At 40.8% G+C, this 20,107-nt stretch overlaps 1 protein-coding gene across 2 annotated transcripts in view; it reads left to right on the top strand.

Moving 5' to 3' along the window:
* The window catches only part of SIK2 (salt inducible kinase 2), a 78,488-nt gene that overhangs the window by 21,177 nt on the left and 37,204 nt on the right, over window positions 1-20,107 (top strand). For both annotated transcript variants that reach the window (XM_081889784.1, XM_081889783.1), the window contains exon 4: window positions 19,748-19,909. In XM_081889784.1, the coding sequence (XP_081745910.1) occupies window positions 19,748-19,909 (162 nt within the window). The remainder of the gene's footprint in view (window positions 1-19,747; window positions 19,910-20,107) is intronic.

The raw sequence follows: 20,107 nt of genomic DNA, 5'->3' as shown, positions 1-20,107 counted from the left end.
TTAAGTATATACCACATGCTTCTCTGGCATAGTATGGAAGGCAGAATTCATTGGTTCTGGCTCACTACAAGGAAGGTAGCCTGGTGTGTAGTACTCCTTCCTTTCTGTGCCCTGAAGTGTGAAATGTGAGCAAGTCCCTGCTGTCCTTTCTTTGCAGTCTGTATCGTCAGTGCTTAGCAGAAAATCCCATGGGAGGAAATTCCAGTTTGCGAGGACAAAGCCATGTTCTTTTATTTTTGATCAGTTTCTCTTTCTACACTGGTGGTAGTTAGATTATATCTGTGTAGTGTAAATGAGATTTCCTGTAATTCAAGGGTGCGGAACTTTTTTCACTCAAAGGCTGCATTCCCTTGTAGCCAGCCTTCTAGGGGGAGCGTGCCGATGGGGGTGGACCCCAAAGTGGTGTTGCCAAAGTGGGCAGGGCTAACTCACACATCCACAAAGCCTGCACCCCTCATTAATTTTTTTCCTCACCCACACTTCCATTCATTAGGTGTACAACTTCCCACCACCACAAATATGGTTGGAAGTCCCCCCCCTCCAAGTCTAATTGTAATGTGGGTGCATTTTCAGTGTAAAAGTCATAGACCAACCTTTCCCTCCCCGACTGCAGCCCATCAAATGTCTTTCACACCAAATATAGGTTTCAAGAAGCCCTCCTGTTGGGTTCATTTGGTGGTGGGGCAAGGAGAGGACACTCTGGACCAAGTCTGGAGTCTCTGTGGGCCAGTGGTTCCTCATCTCTTCTGTAACACAGTGGCAATTATATTTAATGAGGTTAAGTACCAATAATATAGGGGCGCGGATGGCACTGTGGTCTAAACCACAGAGCCTAGGGCTTGCCGATCGGAAGATCTGCAGTTCGAATCCCCGTAATGGGGTGAGCTCCTGTTGTTCGGTCCCAGCTCCTGCCCACCTAGCAGTTCAAAAGCACGTCAAGTGGAAGTAGATAAATAGGTACTGCTCCAGTAACGACATTTCCGTAGCGGCTTAGTCATGCTTGCCACATGACCCGAAAGCTGTCTGCAGACAAACGCCAGCTCCCTCAGCCTATAGAGCGAGATGAGTGCGCAACCCCAGAGTCGTCTGAGGCTGGACTTAACGGTCAGGGGTACCTTTACATTTACCAATAATATTGTATTTCTGTAATTGCTGAACATCGTGTGAATGTTCTTAGCCAGCTGCATGTATACAAGTAGAAAGGGGCAAGGCAATCAGTGTGAAGGGAGATAATACCTTTGTGTTTTCATTTTGTCCCCCAATGTTTCAGTCATGGAGGTGTTGGAATGGTATCTTTATGAAGTCCAGTGAAATAAATACTCTTGACTAAGGTAACGAACTTGAACCCTTTTGATTTAAAAAATTTCAGATAGATTCTAAACTAATAACCATGCAACCGATTCCTCATAAAATACGACTTTAGACTTAAACATAAGACCTTTTGTACAACAGCAGCCCAATCAAAAATGTCACATGCAGGCCCTTTGGCATATCTGAAATTGTTATTTGGATCATGATACTTATCTGTCAATTTTATTATAACTCGCCTTTAAAAATCTATGAAAAAGCTCACTTTCAAGACCGTATCCAAGGAATGGCTTAATAAGCTGTATATGCTGGCAGTTGTATCATACCAAATTAAATACACCTCTACACACACACACACGCACACACACACACACACACACACAAATTCTCTTTACACACAGATGTAATTTTTTAAATTAAAAAGCTGTCGGTAGGGTTTATTTTTTCATTAGGCAAAGAACTGGATGCAGTGGAGGTGACTAACAAAAAGCTGTTCATCTTTTTAAGAATAAGTTATTCTTTATGTATCTCCCGCAGATCAAGAATGTAGTTACATCATCCAGGAACTGGATAGAATCAGAATTCATTCCAGAAATCGTGACTCAAAATTGGCTTCATGTCTAGAACTATTTGCTTGCTGATCTACGTTAGACTTTTTAGAAAAGGGCAAAGTGACACTGCAGCAGTAAGGAGATAAAATCATTGTTAACTTACTGTCACTATTATAATTTGTAGGCACTTGGTGGTGATTCAAGTTGTCAAGGGTGAAGAAGGGCCTAGCTTGGTAGAAAGGGAGCCCGTTGGTTGCCAAGAAGAGGAGCTAGAATAAAGTTCACTGGCTTGTGGTAGTGAGACCTCCAATGATTGGAGAACAGAGGAGGTGGTGGCTGGCTGATGATGCCATCTTGTTTGTTTAGTGGCTTGGCTTTTAAGCGAGGCTGAACTTGCAGCAGTTTGGTTTTTTTAAAGTCTGTTTTAGTCTGTCTGTATTTTCTCTAAGACTTTATCGTTGAGCTGTGCTTGTCAGTGCCCTGGGTGTTGGTCAGTCAAGTGTCTACTAAAACTTTGTGTAAGAGCCAAAAAGGAAAACTGGTGTTGATAACAAGACAGCAAATAAAAATGAAATTGCCTTTTGCAGGCAAAAGACTTCCTTGTTTTCTGCCATGTATTTAATTGGATGATTTAAAAGAAAATAAATTTGCCATATATAACCATTGAAATGCAGCCCTACTTCATGTCGTGTATTAAGTACAGTACTCAAAACTGCTGCTTAGCTTTCTGGCTTTTGCCATTGCAACTGGGCACTTAGACATTTGTATAGTCAATAATCTTTGTACATTTGCAAAGGGTCTTTTAAACAGCATCTTCTGTTTCTTAAGTTGACCTCTATGTCTTTCTCTCCAGCTCTTCTACCTGAAACTTTAAAAAATCATTTAAATCTCTTCCTTTGCTGCCAACCTTCAGTCATCTGATAATTATAAGGAGTCTGTTCTGCAGTAATGTATCATCAGATCTATCCATCAGTGTTTGGCTATTTCACTTGGGAGAAGAAACCTACAAATTGCCGTATTCTAAATACACCTTCTGCTAAACATAAGAAATAGGAATCAGACCAAAGGCATTCTTTTCTCACAGTTGCCAAACAGATGCCAATGGGAAACCTGCAAATAGGGCATGAGCATTATAGCATTCTCCTGCATATGATCCTCAGCAACTGGTATTCAAAGCAGTGTTACAAACTCAGATATATAAGTTAGGCACCAAATGGCTCCTTAAACCAAGGTTACAGTTTCCAAAACAGAAAGTCTACTTGCCATTTTGGGGCAAGATGGCTGTTAAGTCTTCTTTTTCAAATGATGGACTGGATGTGATTGATTGATTATCAGTTAAACATCTGGCTGGTTCAGATGACAATCTTGAGCTAGTTTAAGAACTTTGAGAACTGAAAGAAGAAAAGTCACATTATCTAGGGACAGTCCACATATATATTGGCCTATTCCTACCTCTTTTTCTTAATGATGACACACACCATTCATAACGTAAGAATATCCTTCACAACTGTGAGCACGGCAGTGCGGTGGGGTAAGTGAAGATAAGCTACAACACTTAACTAGAATGTCGTTCGCTGCTGCTGTGCAGGCTGCACAGAAAAGCATTTTGGTTCCTGAAATTCATTCTGATCATGCACATAAAATATAATTGATAGAATTCTACAGGATGGGGTATTAGTGTTTGAAAACAGTCAAGATCCAATGATCTCCAGGCATGCCCCTCCAGATGGTGGAGCCATACAGGTGCCATATGTCAGGTGCCATACAGGTGCCCAGGCATCTTCACTTGGTTGCAAGTGGTCAATATCCAGGTGCAAAATGCACCTGGCTAATTTTGGACACTAATTCAAAGGCATGTTGCCTCTTGACAGTGGAAGTAGAGAACATAGCTATCATGGCTGGTAGTCTTTGACTGCTTCTCTGTGATTTGTTTAATTCCCTTTTAAAGCTCTCCAAGCTGGTGGCCAGCACTATATTTTGTGGTAGCAAATTCCATAATTATTCAATAGCTTGGTTATTTGGTCATAGAAATGAGGGAACCATAAGAGGGGTGTACATGAAGCAAATGGGCAAGGAATATATGAGGTCCCATTTATGTGGTTTCCCCCATTACTCCAAATGAAATTTAACCAATACTTGTTTGCTATGGTTATGCTGTTTTTATACAACGCCCTCAGGGTCAGAATGGTCAACTTCTTTCCCCGTCAGAAATCCTAAGCATGTCAGTCTCATAAGACATTGAATTGAGTCTGAATAATACTGTGATTGTGCTGTTATGGACTTAAAACTTATTTTACAGTGTGAATCCCTGTTGACAGCGGAACATGTTGCTTTTGGCCAAGATTCAGAGCAGAGAATTTCTGTCCTCAGCTTTGCTTTTACAAGTGGTCTGTAGTTGGACTGTGCACAGCGCTTTTTTTAAAAAAAAGAACTAGTAAAGCAACATGCCCCGCTGCCACCAAGACTTCATTGAAATAGGGATATTTCTTAGGTGCATAGTTATCTGAAAAGACGTTAATTGCGACTATGAAACTGTCCAGTTTAACTGCTTATTGTATCCATTAATCATAGTGCTAATTACTTTTATTGCTTCCCACAACTGAGTGACCTGAAGTTATTTCTAAGACTAAAATACAGTAACACAGTAAAAAAAGGAATAAACGTAATCAGAGTAAAAACATCAGATCAGATATATTGAGTTAAACCAGCCTGCCTTGAATATTTAAAGATGTCATACCTACTCCACATTAACATATCAGAATGAAAACTGGTATCGTCATGGTCCAGAAATTTATGTAAGAAAACATGGCTTGCAGTTTTAGGGATACCACCACCGAACATTCCCAAACCTTCAGAGTGTCATTCAGTACCTGGGAATCTTGTTCTGGGGTTCCTAAGTCAGCCTCCCATTTTATGTACAGTGAGGGGGGAAAGTATTTGATCCCCTGCTAAATTTGCCCATTTGCCCTCTGACGAAGAAGTGACCAGTCCATAATTTTAATGGTAGGTTTATTGTAGCTGTGAGAGACAGAATAACAACAGGAAAAACCCCTGAAACCCAGAAGACAAAAGTCAGAGATTGATGTGCATTATAATGAGTGACATAAGTATTTGATCCCCTATCAACCAGCCAGATGTCAGGCTACCTGGTATCTTCACTGTATGTAACGACCTGAGATTAGAATACCTTTTTCCCTCAGTGTATGTATTATGTATGTATGTATTTCCCACTTTGCCCTAATGTCCCAGGGCGGGTTGTAGCATTAAAACACAATATTAAAAACAATTTAAAACAACATGCAACCAAAAACATACACCCCAAGTATTAAAAAGCCAGGGTAAAGAGCTGCATCTTCAGCATTCTTCAAAAGCTGTATAATGAAGGTGCCAGAAACAGCTTTGTGGGGAGAGTGTTCCACAGCTTAGCAGCCACCAGTATAGAAAATAAATAGATAAAAACAACTTTCCTCTTCTTCCCAGGTGATTATTATCCTTTTATCTCACTTCCTAATTCCAGGTCCCCAAAAAATCTAATTAGTGAAACTAGAAGATACTTTACTTCCCAAATGCCATATGTAGCTAATCTTGAAATACCAAAACAGCGAAGGGCTTTCACCTTGGCCCATTGTCAGGCCCTCCCTTCAGCAATTCAGGAAGGCCGTTATAGGAAGATACCATATGAGGAGAGGAAATGCCCGTGTGGCTCTGGGCAGCAGGAAACAACGGAGCATGCCCTTCTTTATTGCCGGTACTATATAGACATTTGAGCTAGGTTTATCCAGCCCATCCTATATAGATTCCCAGGGCGATCAGAACAACACAACATCTCCCTATTCTATGTACATGTTTTAATCTACGGTTGGTTTTTGCTCCCATTTATTTAATAATTATTCACTTAGATTCATACTATTTATTTAGATGTTTTGCTTATGCTGGTCTGTGACTGAATAAAGTAAATTCAATCATTCACTTCCTTCCATCCTTCCTGATTCTTTCCATCTTACCCTACTATCCTCCCCCACCAAGTTTTTGGTGTTTGCATTGACCTAGCCAGAAGGCTATGGCATGACCAGGAAATGGGGCAGGCACATGAGGAGGTACTCAACAGGCAGTAGCACTGAGGCCCACCTGAAAATCTTGGCCCACGATTTGAAAAACACTTTTGTCAGTTGATGTGCTTTGCAATATTGGCTTATTCCAAATTCTTCCACATGTTTGACTACTCCACATAGGAGCGTGCTGCTGATACAGGAAACTGTCTTGCTTCCAAGTGAAAGGCCTCTTTGTTCCAGCTATTGTTCTCTCTAACGTCTGAGGAGATTTCTAGTTTCTGCCGAATTACCCTAAATAAAACTACATAAGGAAGGTGAAATGTGCCTGTAATATAAGTGTAAAGCAGCAGCATTGAGGCTTCTCAGAATAAAATATTAGGGAAAAGAAGTTTAGATGCAACAAACCAACTAGCTGGTTTATACATAACAAGATGTTATGGTTTGTTTAAGCCACCATTTATTTACATACCACAAGTTAACCACAAACAAACAAACAGTGGCTTGATTCTCCAGACTTTACTTTCTAGCTGCTATTGCTTCATGCCTTTGTAGTTTATTAAAGTGTCATCGGTGGTCACAGGGCACTGGGTTCAAACACAGAGCCAAACCATAGTTAAAATTGATCAGGCCCTGTTTTGGCACAGAAGCTGCTTTGGTTGCCCTGTATGTTGGGGGAGAGATAGGGAAAATTTGGCTTTGCTAATTCTCCTCAACAAGATACTATGGCTTCAGATTGCGGTTTGCTGGCTGTAAACAAACCATGGTTAAGCTGCTGGGCAAGGTTCGTACATAACATTTGTTGTAACTTGTTGGCATCCGTCTGTCTTGAGAAACAATGGAAGAGTGCTAATAAGGCCAAAGGAAGGCTCAGTCACTGATTTTCGAGTGTAAAGTTGGAAAATGTATATATCAAGTACAGTATTTCCTCTTTGTACTGAATTTGTTTATTTATTTTTAACCTTGCTTACCATCCATCAGAAGGCTGCAGGTTAAGTGTATGAAAAAACATGGTTGCTAGAGGTTTGCTTCGTGTTTCCCCCTTAAGATGTCTTCCCCCCTGCATATATTGGTAAATCGGCTCTTTCACTTGGTCTTACAATATCCCTAATAAGCAAGCCGTCATCCTTGGAGAAAAGCTGCAGCTTAAATTATTATCTTGCAGTCGGCTCTTCCAAATCTCCTTAAGAGCAAGGTCCAGCTGGTATGTAAAAATGCCTGTGGTGAGCAGTAGCTGCTTGTCATCATCACCTTCTAGTTGGCTTCTGTCTAGAATCCTGTTCAGTTGTACTTGTAATACAAGTTAACACCCAACAGTTCTATCCCAGCTGGAAATTTTATATATCCTACTGAAAGCTGAAAAGCACCAACAGCATTTGGAAGCTTGGTTTCCTAAAGCAAATGGTCAGGCTAGGTTTTAATTGCCTTGCAACCTCCTTTAGCATCAATCTTTGCTATGCCTTCATCACAGCCTAACCTATAGTTCTGCCTTTGTCCCTATCTGTATTTTAATGTTTCTGTTTCTGGTGTAGCATCTAATGCATTATAGATGCTAAGTAAATGTATATTGATGATTTTAGGCAGGAACCATAGCCTGAAACAGAACAATTCTGATACAGGAACATGATGTAAAGTTGGAGTGTCAAACTTCAGCCTGTTTATCTGGCTCTTTAGTGTCCCCAGTATTTATTTCCTTTTAAAATATTTCAACTCTGCCTTTTGGCCCAAAGACCTACAAGGCAGCTCACAGTGCCAATAAAAGCAGTCTGCAATAATAAAACATAAAGGATAAAATGAGAACTGGAACAGAATTTCGCAGGATAGAGTCATGACATAAAAGACAAAGGAAACTAATGAATTGCAGTGGAGTAAAAAGGTCTTAAAAGCTTATCTGAATACCAATAATAAGGTGACTAATTAGACTCTTGGTGGAAGAGAATTCCACAACCTGTGGGCAGTGTACAAAATTTGACCAGGCGCCAGGCACATTTTGTACTTGGCTATTGGCCACTTGTGACCAAATGAAGATGCCCTGGAGCCAGGATGGAGGCACATGCTTGGGATCCTTGGATCTTGACTGTTTACACACTAACAAGACATCCTGTAGAATTCTACCCTTGATATTTTATCTGCACAATCAGAAATAATTTCAGGAACCAAAACGTCGTCTGGCCCTAAAATGGCAACTAGAAATTTGTTTCGGCGACTGTAGACCTGGTTTAAGGAGTCTAGTGCCTAGCTTATATATATGAGATTCTAACACTACAGCGAAAGTGCTGGTCCTGCATCCTGGCCAGTTCATGTGGAGGAAGATGACAAACTCAAAGAGTGGGCTGGTCCATGTGGGAAAAGACAGCCATTTAACATTGTCTATGTAATCATGTAGCACATCAATGGAAAACCTTTTTCAGCTCAAGGGCTGCATTCCCTTCTGGGAGCCCCATGCCAGTAGGGGCAAAAGTGGACATAGCAATTAATATACATTTTACCTTTGTACGGTACGTTAACATATGCTCTTTATCTGTCCTCGCGGTGTACTTGTACAGCAGAGGAGGAAATGCTTTTGGTAGAAATTACTTTAGTCAGAAAAAAAGAATCCATTTACAATATGTGCCTGCTAACATCTTTCAGACAATGCATTGTATTAAAAAGGCATTGCTCCATTTGGACAAGTAGGAGGCATCATCAGAATGCACGGACACATTCCAGGCAGGCAAAATTATTTCTGTTGAAAGTAAGGAAAATATATTTGTACAGGCTCCGCAGCAGCAAGCAGAAGGTTCAGAAATCAAGATTCCAAGGTACATGAGCAAAGCAAGAGTTTCATAACTGAATGGAAGCTATGGAGATACCCTGACAGTTGACACTCCCCACCCAGCATGCGGGACTCTCCTGCCCTATGAGCATAGCTGTCAACTTTCAGATTTGAAAATAAGGGATCAGCAGCCTCGAAAATAAGGGATCAGCAGCCTCACCTGTTCCAGGGACAGTCTACGGGATATCTAACAATCCGGGATAGCAGCGGGAAACGGCGCTGGAATAATGGAATTTCCTGCAAAAAAAGGGAAGGTTGACAGCTATGCCTATGAGTCTGCTACTTGTAAGCATACACATTCGCTCTGGATGTGTGCTTCTGATGTCACCTGAGCATGGCAGCTGGTTCTTGATGCCCCTCTGCCCCCAGCTCTTGCCACCTCCTGTTCAGCACCACCCCAATGAGTCTCTTTGCTTGGCAGGAGGGGCGGGGGAGAGAGCTGGCAGATATGCTTCCTCCTCCGACATCTCTAGACACAAGGGGAGGAACTCGGCTCCTTCCTCCTGCGTCTCTGGCTGCCAAATCATGCCAGGAACTGCTGGAACCAAGAGGCTCATGTCATGCCTAATAATGACCTGACTTGACCTGGCTTCTCCAGCTGATGCACAAGCTAAAGCGGTGCGAAGAGACTCTTAATACTGGCTGTGGCATCCCTGCTACACACTACATATTTCAAGCACTTTCAGGGCCAAGAAGCCACAAACAGCAGGCCTGAGTGCTTCATCACAGGTATAGGAAATACAACAGTGTATTGTGGCACCTTAAAGACTAACAATTTTGTTGCATAGGTTCTAGCCCAGGAAAGCTTAGGCTGTAATAAAAATTGTTAACTTTTAAGGTGTCACAAGACTGTGTTGTTTTTATTGCTACAGACTAACACAGCTGCCTGTATGGAAAATGTAGAAATGGCCCTAGCATTACTGTTTGAACTGCCATATGTACTTATTGGAAGCTTCAGTCTACAGGACGGCCAGGGTGCTCGCGTTGTAGAGAGAGGCAGATAGTGGCCTAGCAGTGGATCCTCTTTCAAAGACGTTCTTTCTTCCCTAACTTGGCAATGTTTTCACTGCCTGGGGTATAGGCAAGGAAGTAAACATTGGCAGGGGGAGTTGGTGGAATCAAGAAGAGGAATTTGCAGAGCTGAGGTTCATCTAATTGAGTCAAAATTGATATTTTTGGCGAAAAAGTACAGATGCAACACTTAGACATTTGCTTGGTGGGAAAATGGACATTTCCTATCTTTCGCATCCCCTAATTCAAAGTTTGTGTCTGATAAATTGTGTGGTCTTCATAGCTTATCTGGTGAATGGAAAAGGACACAATAAGCAAAAAATGTGAGGGTGCAAGGAAAGATGCTTTTCTGACAGCATGTCAATGAACTAATCCTGTCAAAATTGCCCTGCTTAGTTTGAGGTTCCCAAACCTGTCGCTATTGAGAAATTAAATTTTCTAGGCCAGCTCCGTTTGGCCCACTGCAATTACATAACCTGTTTGACTAAAATCTGTAAGTAAAACCATTAATCAGATCTTACGATGAGATTATTACAAACAGAAGCAGGGCTTGCAGCCATCATTACATCATCTCCCTTCATTTACATTAAAAGCAAATGCTTTTTGTGTGAATTCATCTGAGCTTTTATGCAGGGAAATTCCTATCTTGGTATTAGTATCAGAGCCCTGTGTTTATACAATACTGCTTATAAAAGTGTATTTTTCAAGCTAGAATACCCATGTCTAGTTAATTAAGTATATTTTAAAAGGAAAAGAGAATTTCTATTCCCAAAGTATGTGGCAGATATATTTTTCCAAAATGCTTTCAAAGGCAATTTTAAATAATTAGCATTAAAAAAAACACCTTGTTAAATTCAAAGTGTACTTCACTGTGTATATAGATAAACATCATTAATTCAAATTAATTCAAGTCACCATTATGTTAATCATCACAACCTGTACCATAATGCTAGGAGTTTGTTGCATAGACTTCATCAATGAAGGACCCCTGACTTGCTTCCTCTTTGTAGAAGGCTCTCTGATCATGTCAGTTCAATAAAATATTTCTGGCAATCTGTACAAATAAGCAAAACACAAGCAATAAGCTTCTCTGTTAATATACAATATGAGCATCAATGATGGAGAGGTGTATAGAGTTTGATGTTTTATTTATCTTCTCTGTCCACTGTTGTAGATTGGTATTAAGCAACAGTTCGTGGGTTTTTTAAAATGCTAATCAGAAATAGTACATCAATAAAGCTAATGTAGTTCCCGTAACTTCCTGGCTCCTTCTCAGTGAAAGAAATAATTGTTTACTAAAAGGTAAAGGACCCCTGACAATTAAGTGCAGTCGCAGACGACTCTGGGGTTGTAGCACTCATCTTGCTTTACAGGCCGAGGGAGCCGGCGTTTGCAGACAGTTTTTCCGGGTCATGTGGCCAGCATGACTAAGCCGCTTCTGGTGCAACCGAACATCGAAACCAGAGCAGCACACGGAAACGCCGTTTACCTTCCTGCCACAGCGATACCTATTTATCTACTTGCACTTCTTGGCATGCTTTTGAACTACTAGGTTGGCAGGAGCTGGGACCGAGTAAGGCTCAGTGATTTAGACCACAGTGCCACCCACGTCCCACTTGTTTACTAACATGTGAAAATAGTATGCCCATTTTGGGTATTCCAGTCGTAGGTATACTAAACTGTAGTTGAAACACAGATTTATTTCCTTTTTAATCTTCTTGAAAAACAACCTTTGGTCTGCTGCAGATTAATCTTTTCAAATATTTCAAGTGGGGAAGAGCTGTGATGGAGCATCTGCTTTGCATGCAAAAGACCTCAGGTTCAAGTCCCTGGCATCTGCAGGGATGGGTGAGAGAGACCCTTGTCTGAAACCCAGGAGTGCTGCTGCCTGTCAGTGTAGTAGACAATCCTGAGGTAGATGGACTGATGGTCTGACTGGATAAGGCAGATTCCTGTGCTCTTGTGTGTTTATTAGTTGTTGCTTAAAACCCCTGAAGGAGATCTTTGTCTTTCTGTGTGTGTATATATACATACACATGCATGCGTTTTTTTTCACTCTGCTTGACCTTGGTTCTCTGCCTGTTCTAATGACAAGGGGATGGGGTGGGGAAGCAATTGGTTTGAGCATTGCAGGCTTGTATCAGGTCTTAAGCCTCTGCAGAGAACCTTGACCTCAGGATAACCTGCTCCTTAGAGCAATGCTTCCTTCACTTCTAGGTTATTTCCGAAGTGCTGAACCAGGAATACAAGAATCTGCTACACAACCACACCTTTGCTCCCTTAAAAAAAAAATCTGCACAGGATATCAGAGTAGGCAATGGTTATTTAGCAAAGATGTGTCACATGGCTGGTGCGTATGTGTGCTCTCTGTGTATGTTATTTCTTGGGAAAGAGCAGGATTTAGTGCCTGCCACCACATAGGTTGACTTAGGTAATTTGTCTTTACACTTTGCAAAACAACACCTCGTTGCAAAGAAAATAAGAACTTGAAGTTGTTCGAAAGAAACAACAAATGAATTTTCTTTCAGTTTTTGAAAGCTGAAGGCAGCGATGAGTAGTGCTGTTGACAAAGCTCTTTGTCGTGTCTTACAGAGTGAGCAGAGAGAGAATTAAGGAAACTTTCTGAAGTAGTCAGCAAATTATTGCTGCAAAGCTCGAGATGCGTCCATGGCGATGCGAACAATTTATTCAGCATAATGCTGCACATGTTGGCCTTGGTTTTGCTTTGAAATTACACTCTACAGGTAGAATACTTTTAGTTGTAATTTATTGTGTAGGTCCTATTATTAAGAGAAAGTCGGTTAAGATGATTCATTAAGGAAACTTTAGGTATTTGAAAGATGTATAAGCTTTATACTTGTGGTTGGCAAAACAGGTGAGCAACTTGCATAACACAACTAGATACCCCACTTCAAAAGGACTAGCCCACAATCCACTTTTCTTTTTCAGTATATGTGATACTGTTTCTTGTAGGACTAATGTAACTTACCAGCATCTCACATCACATTAAACCAGCACTTTTATAGTGTAAACCATTGTTTGCTTTAAACTGTGGTTTTAGTGTGACATGGAAGCCAGGTCAGTGTTTTCACTTACTGTGTCTGTTTTATGTCAGAGTGGCTTCAGTCCCTTCTACCCACAGGAGCATAATAAGGGTGGCTCTATCAAAAATATCTATATAATGGGGGAAGACAGCACTTTGTGTATGGTCACATGTACAGCATATTTATCGGGTTGGAAGTGCAGCTCAATTCAGTGGGATTCATAGGTTTTGCATCCGTTTAGTGTCTGTAATACAGCCACTCTGTTTAGAGAATAATTGGGCATATATGTCCAAAACAAGACTTACTATAGTTCTTTTGAAGCCTTCCTTTTCTCATGCACTTGCAGTAGTCACCATCTACCCTGTTGACCAAGCAGAAACCCTTGGCTCCTTCCTTTAAATCCCCTCTCTTTTTTGTTCTCCATAGCCAGTCTGTTACGTTGTGTTGCTTCCCTCTGCACAGCCTTCCAAAACTACTACTGCCCTTTCCTCTTCTTCCTCCTCAGGGAAAACTCTGGCTCACACTTCATTCATATTCCACCTGGTCAACTGCAGCCTTCTCTTTGCCCTTCACTTGTCATGTCTCAGCCCTATCTAGAGCTCTACCGCCAAAATAATTTCTCTTGTCAATCAAACCATGTGACACCCCTCCCTCAATCTGAATGCTGGCTTGCTAATGCTTCTGGCACAAACTCCTCATACATACTTACAGCCCCCTGTGGCCTTGAGCCTCCTCTCTCTCTGCCCTTGGGTCCAAGTGTATATCTGCCATTGTCTATGTCAGGGAACTGCCATCGGAGCCAAGAGGAGAGGTAAGGCTCCCCAATGATGCCGGAGAGGGAACTAGCAAGGAGAGAGGGAGAGCTTCCGCTGGGGAAGGAAATCAAGGTGACAACAGGAAGAAAGGGGAGGCTGAGAGTACTTCGGAGGGAAGGCTCCGAGACTCTTCCAGTGAGATCAGCGGGGAGAGCACAGGACCTCCGCTTGGCACGCCTACGCTGCGCAGAAAGCTTCCGCGCAGAGAAGCTAGGAGGAGACTGGGAGTCAAGGAATTTCTATGTTGGAAGAAGTTCAGGAAACGCCCACTGACGGATTCTGCCAGTGACTGAGACAGTCGAGTTTTAAGGGCTGTCAAGCCAGGGAAAGGTTTAGCCATACAACCAGCGTGGAGCAGTTGGTGCCTTACGCACAAGCAACCCCAATTCCCATTACAGTCTATGACCCACCTTTCCTGGGATGCCATTGGGGGTTGTCCTGAGCCCCTGCTAAATACATGTAACCAAATGGTATGCATCCTTCCCTTGTTTACACTCACCTCCATTATCCACCCCTTGATATATTTTCTCTCCTGTGTTGAACTTCCAGATTGCCAGCCCTTTTAGATTGCCAGGGAGCTGCCTTTTTGATAACCTGCAAAACGCCATGGCATTATCATTTCACCTCAAATACTGAGCGCTAAGCAGAGGGGAACATCTGTAGATACCATTTTCTTCCAGTCCATCACATTAACAGTAAACTGATGAACAGACGTTTTAAAAAACTAATGCCCTGTGGGATATCTTGTGCTTTCAGCATTTCATCCCTTCTCTTCTCCCCCACTCCTTCTTTAAGACTAATGTTGTTTTTGAATGGGCGCTGACAGTAACTGAGAGTTCTCACTACAGCCTCTTAGAACTGCCCTAATTTTAAGTTGTTTATAAAATCTTCTTACGTAATTGTTACCCAAGTCTCCCTCCCTCATGCACATGCACCATAAACACATCCCCATCTTCTGGATTGATTATTGTAATGTATATTGTATGTCAAGACGATGGTGGAAACTGTCTTATTCATTAAGTGCTTATACTAATGGGGTTCTAAATGGGGATCCACATCTCTTGTAATCTATTGAAATATTATTTGTTACTGAAGCTGAACCCCTTTTGATGTAGATGTTATTTTTCTAAAAATTCCACTACTGTGGCTGATACTTGGATGAAATATTATGTTAGGGTTGTCGCCAATGACATTTTACTCGGGGTAGACCCATTGAAATGAGTGGATCTGAATCGTCCTTTCATTTTAATGGGTCTATTCCCTGAGTATGACTAACACTGCATACAACTCAGTGTGGTCCACTTGAATAAATACACATATTTATCTGCAAAAATGTGCAAGGAAGGACTGTGATGGGGAATGACATGGGAATGCAGTAAACATGAGAAAGCTGGGGCAGGGGGAGAATGTTTGCGTAAAAAGTTCAAATGAATTAATTGGCCTGTTGTTGCTGGAAGGCAACCACTCTCTGCATAGCCTTCCTCCAGGACCAACAGAGTAAAGGTACTGTGAGCAAAGGGCTGCTTTGGCTTGAGAAACACTTTGTAAAGAGGAATACTGAAAGTCTGACATTCAGGGAAATCCCTGATAGATTTTCTCTAGTGAGATTCCAATCTAGTGTAGTTGTGGTTATTCTTATTACTAAATATATGCTTATGAGAAATCTAAATGTCCACCAGAAAAATACTCTTGGGATTTGTGCTGAAAGATCAGAATTCTGCTTTAGTGTATGCTGATAACAGGTTAGAAGAATGACCACACGTTCAGTAAAGATTATTTATTTTCAAGCAACATATAATGGACTCTCTGTTTCCTCCTAATTTATAGCAACCTGCTCTGGGATAGATGCAGTAAAGTCCAGTGCAATTATTCTATAAGCAAGCAGATTTCAGAGTTTTTTCCTTAAGGTTCTTTGCCAACTCTGTTCTGTACCATAAACAGACAGCTTAGCTTACTGTAAATTAGACTTGTTCTTTGACTTTTTTTGTATTTGAAATATTGCTGGAGGAAAATATTTGTTCCTACTCCCTGTGTATTAAGTTTCATTGTGCAAGTTGCAAGATGTAGAATGCTGTTTTTCTTTGCTGCTAAATTTCCCCTCCAGCAAAGTGTGGATTGCAGCCCTTGTCCATTATCTAGCTGTAGCATCTTAAAAGTATTTCAGTCATCAGTTAGTAATTGTTAAGGCTTCATTCATCACTTGCGGGTGAATGGAAAAGCAAGAACAGCTAACACCCTCTCTCATAATACAGTACTAGAACCCAGGGTCATCCGAAGAAGCTGCATGGTGGGAGATTCAGGGCAGAGAAAAAGAAGTACAGTGGTACCTCAGGTTAAGAACTTAATTCGTTCTGGAGGTCTGTTCTTAACCTGAAACTGTTCTTAACTTGAAGCACCACTTTAGCTAATGGGGCCTCCCGCTGCTGCTGCATCGCCGGAGCATGATTTCTTTTCTCATTCTGAAGCAAAGTTCTTAACCCGAGGTACTATTTCTGGGTTAGCGGAGTCTGTAACCTGAAGCGTCTGTGACCTGAGGTACCACTGTACTTTGCTCAGTTGAGTGTCCATTACCACAAATTCCCTAACAAGACATGCTTATAGTGACCAGCTTGAGCAACTTTAAAAGGGGATTAGATAGTTTTGTGGAGGAAAGACTGTCAATAGCTATTAGTCATGATGGGCATGCATTACCCTCTATCAGAGGCCGTATGCCTCTGAATACCAGTTGCTGGAGAACATGAATTTGAGTGCATCCAGCATGTGAGTATAGGTATCTGATTGGCCACTGTGGGAACACGATGCTGGACTGGGCGCACCTTACGCCCTTGAGCTCGTTGAGAGTAACAGGCAAAATGTAATGCAGAATGATTTAGGTCTGTCATCTGAATAAGAAAGACATTTTCATTTGATTTTTATATTTGCAGAGATTTTGATATGGCTAGAGTATGGCTAAATTCTAGCTTGTTGTGCTTTTTATCACATTTGAAGCTTTAAAAAAAATAATCACATATAGTGCTTCTGCACTTGGAGGGTTCTATTTGATATCCCACAAAGGTCAGAACAACTCTCTTGATCAGTCACCCCAGACATTTATCTTTCTATATAGTATGCTTTTCTTAGTGGAACCAGCCAGCTGGCTTCCAACTTTGCCACCCAAAGAAAGGACACAATGATTAATGTTTTGTTAGGTCTTCATTAGACTGCGTATGTCAAGCTGGCTGATTATTCCTTTGATGGGAATGTTTTTGCTGCTGTAGTTTTTTTGTTTGTTTATGGGTTATTAGAATGGTTTTATGGAAATGTGTTGTTTTAAGTTGCACGCTTTTGACTTTTGACATTTTGTAAATCGCTTGGAGCCTTTTTTGTACTAAGCAACTAATAAGTCAAATAATAATTAATAATGGCAACTTGTTACTGGTGACCTAATTAATTTTAAGTTTTATCGATCAATTTAATTGACATCACAGCCCCAGCATTAAGAACACTAAGGATAGTTTCCATCTGTCTCTCCATACAGGTAGGCAGCTATCTAACATGGGATTGAAAATTGCAGCTGGATACCTTTCAGAAAAATAAAGTTTAAAAGATTTGTTGCAAGTGAAGTGTTGCTCACTTGGGTGGTAAATTGGAGCTTTAGTGAATTACACTAGGATAGCATGAGGTTGTCTGTTTTGTTTCAGAATTTTTCAAAGTGTGCATTGCTGCATTGGAGTATATGACAGATCTAAAAGAGTTTTGCCATAGTACTGTAATGGAAATAAAGCAATTAAACATGCATAAGTTGTTTAGCAGTCAAACATACATAAGTAGATGTGGACATCAAGCCCTGCTTGAACAGAAATATGCCCTTTATTTCAGAATACAGAAATTGGAATTAAAATATACTACATTGCTGTCTTTATTATTTTGCTATTTTCCTTGCAACCTATAAGTATGTACACTTTTTGCAAGGAACGAAGATGTTTTCTGCTCGGTGACCAAATTTACTGTAGTGGCTAAATAAAGGCATAACTATTATCGTAGTGAATGTATTGGCTGGTCTGTTAGCAAACTGACTTGGTTACTTCTCATTTTTGTCTTGTTCCAATTCACTTGTCCTGCTAAGTATGTTGTTGAGGTAATGATACTATTTGGGGATGTAAGAGGTGTAAATGAAATATTTCATGTTCTTTCTTGAAAAATGTATCTATGCAGAACAGATTGCATATCCACAGTAGAGTAGATGATCAGCATTACTTCCATAAAAGGTGCAGTTGGGTGAAATCAGTTTTGATCAGTAGTTGTTTATTACTATTGATTAATACAGTTCACATAGGTATGGTCTCCCCTTCTCTAAGGAAATTAATTGTGTTAAACTCTAACAAGAATGTTGTATTACTATGTGCTTTAATCTGTATCTGTCACGTCCAGATCTATTGAGCAGGTTTGTTTGTTTGTGTATGTGCTTCCTTTCAGAGCAAAACTCTCCCATCAAAAACAGCTTGCATCAAAAACATACTGCACCATTTCAATAAAACTGCAATATAAAACTAAAACTTTATAACCTGAAAACAGAGGCAGTTAAAACAATACCGACTACCACATATTAAAAAGAAATGTGATTTTTTAAAAAAAATCAAGCTCAATTTATAAACCAATAGAATAGGAGTCATTCACAATCGAGAAAGAGAATTCTACCAAGAAGTCTCTTTTACCCTTGTCTCACAAACCTAAGAGTTCTTGATGGCAGGGCATCTGAGGCCAACCTCAAGGTCCAGGCAGGTTAAGATGGATGCAGCCATCCTGCAAATAACTGGTCCAAAACTGTGAATCTATAGTCCCTACCTTTAATATGTGTCCCTACCTTTTTTAAAAATAAATAAATAAATAATAATAATAATAATAATAATAATAATAATAATAATAATATAAATAAAAAAGGCCAAAAAACACTTCTCATAATAAGCCACCTAATCAACAAATCAGTGCCACCTTCCAGGTTCTTGACAGTCTACTTCCTGATTCTTTGCAACTGTGTTTTATATGTCTGTTTGCCAGGATGGAATGTGTGGCTGGGGCTGGGGTCGGGAGACAGGGTGATGGACAAGGAGAATAATTTTGGGGAGAAAACTTTTCTGGGCCTAGTATAGCCACAGTCTTTGCATTGCCAACTCCTCCTTTAAGAAGCAAGACATTTGGTTCTGGAAGTAGCACGTTACCGTTTCCTTTCTGAAAGGGGATAGGGAGAGATGCATCTGTCTTCATGTTGCAGTGAGAGCACACAGCATGTGTTGAATGGTTGAATGGGGTTCTCTTTTCTGCACTCGACAGGAAGAACACTATGCTCAGCCATGTTTCATGCGCAAAACCCTTCTTCGGGGCTTGCTTTTTATGTGGATATCATTTTTCCAGTTAAGATACATCCTTAATGTTCATGCTTTTGGCTTGGTCAACTGGCCTTTATACAATTTACTGCTCCCCATCACTGTGCTGCCACCATAAATTTATGTTAACATTTACTTATTACTTGCAAACTAAATAAAAAGTCCCACTCTATAGCAGTGTAAATCAAAGGAGAGTGGAGGGTCACCCAAATGTCTCAGAAATACTGACTCCTGGAAATGGTTTGCACCATTACAGATGTCCTTTACTTCAGAATCCTTAACTAGAAAGAAAACATACCAGATTGCTGTCTTTATTATTTTTCTTGGAACCTATAAGTCTGTATATTTTTGCTTTCCGTTTTTGTGAGGAAATGACTAGTTCGATCTACTTCCCCTCTCTTTACCTGCTCTGTTTCGCCTCTTTGTGCCACATATAGGGAACTCAAGGCAAGCCCCAAGCAAAGACATCACCTCTGGTTACTCTAGTAAACAGTCAGGACAGAATGTACTATGAAGGAAGAGTGAAACATCCAGTCTCTGGTGGATGAGGAGGTTACTGTTTTTTGTTCTTGTCAAAACAAGAATGTGCAAGGCTTTCTCCTAGTGACTAAACTTCGGAGCAGAAAAAGTTAACCTCACATAATGGGCAACTATCACAATGCAGTTTGCTAGTGAACTTGGGGAGAGCATAACATACTATCTCTGATGTCTACCTGTGGGGCATGTTGGAGAGCCTGAAGACGATTTTGTCAGTGTGATTAACTCATTGAATCCCATATTTCTTTCTACAGATTACCTTGCGAACCATGGCCGTCTGAGTGAGTCGGAGGCCAGGCGCAAATTCTGGCAGATTCTCTCCGCTGTTGAATACTGTCACAGCCGTAAGATTGTGCACCGTGACCTCAAAGCTGAAAACCTCCTGCTTGACAACAACATGAATATTAAAATAGCAGGTACCTCAATACTTTTTTTCCTTTTGTCCTAGTGCCTGGGGAATAAATTCCTCTTTCCTCCAAGTGACTTTGGCAAACTTCCTATAGCAGCCCTAGAGAAAGTGGAAAGACAGAGAGGATTTCCTGATATGCCCCTTTGCATTATGGGTGGTGTAGGCTTTTGACACTAAGTTCTTACTAAAAATAGCTGCTGCTTGT

This window comes from Podarcis melisellensis (genome assembly GCF_964234715.1).
Source record: "Podarcis melisellensis genome assembly, chromosome: 15".
NCBI lineage: Eukaryota > Metazoa > Chordata > Lepidosauria > Squamata > Lacertidae > Podarcis > Podarcis melisellensis.
The sequence above is the reverse complement of the archived record's forward strand: the minus strand, read 5'-3'. Positions and strand labels throughout refer to the sequence as shown.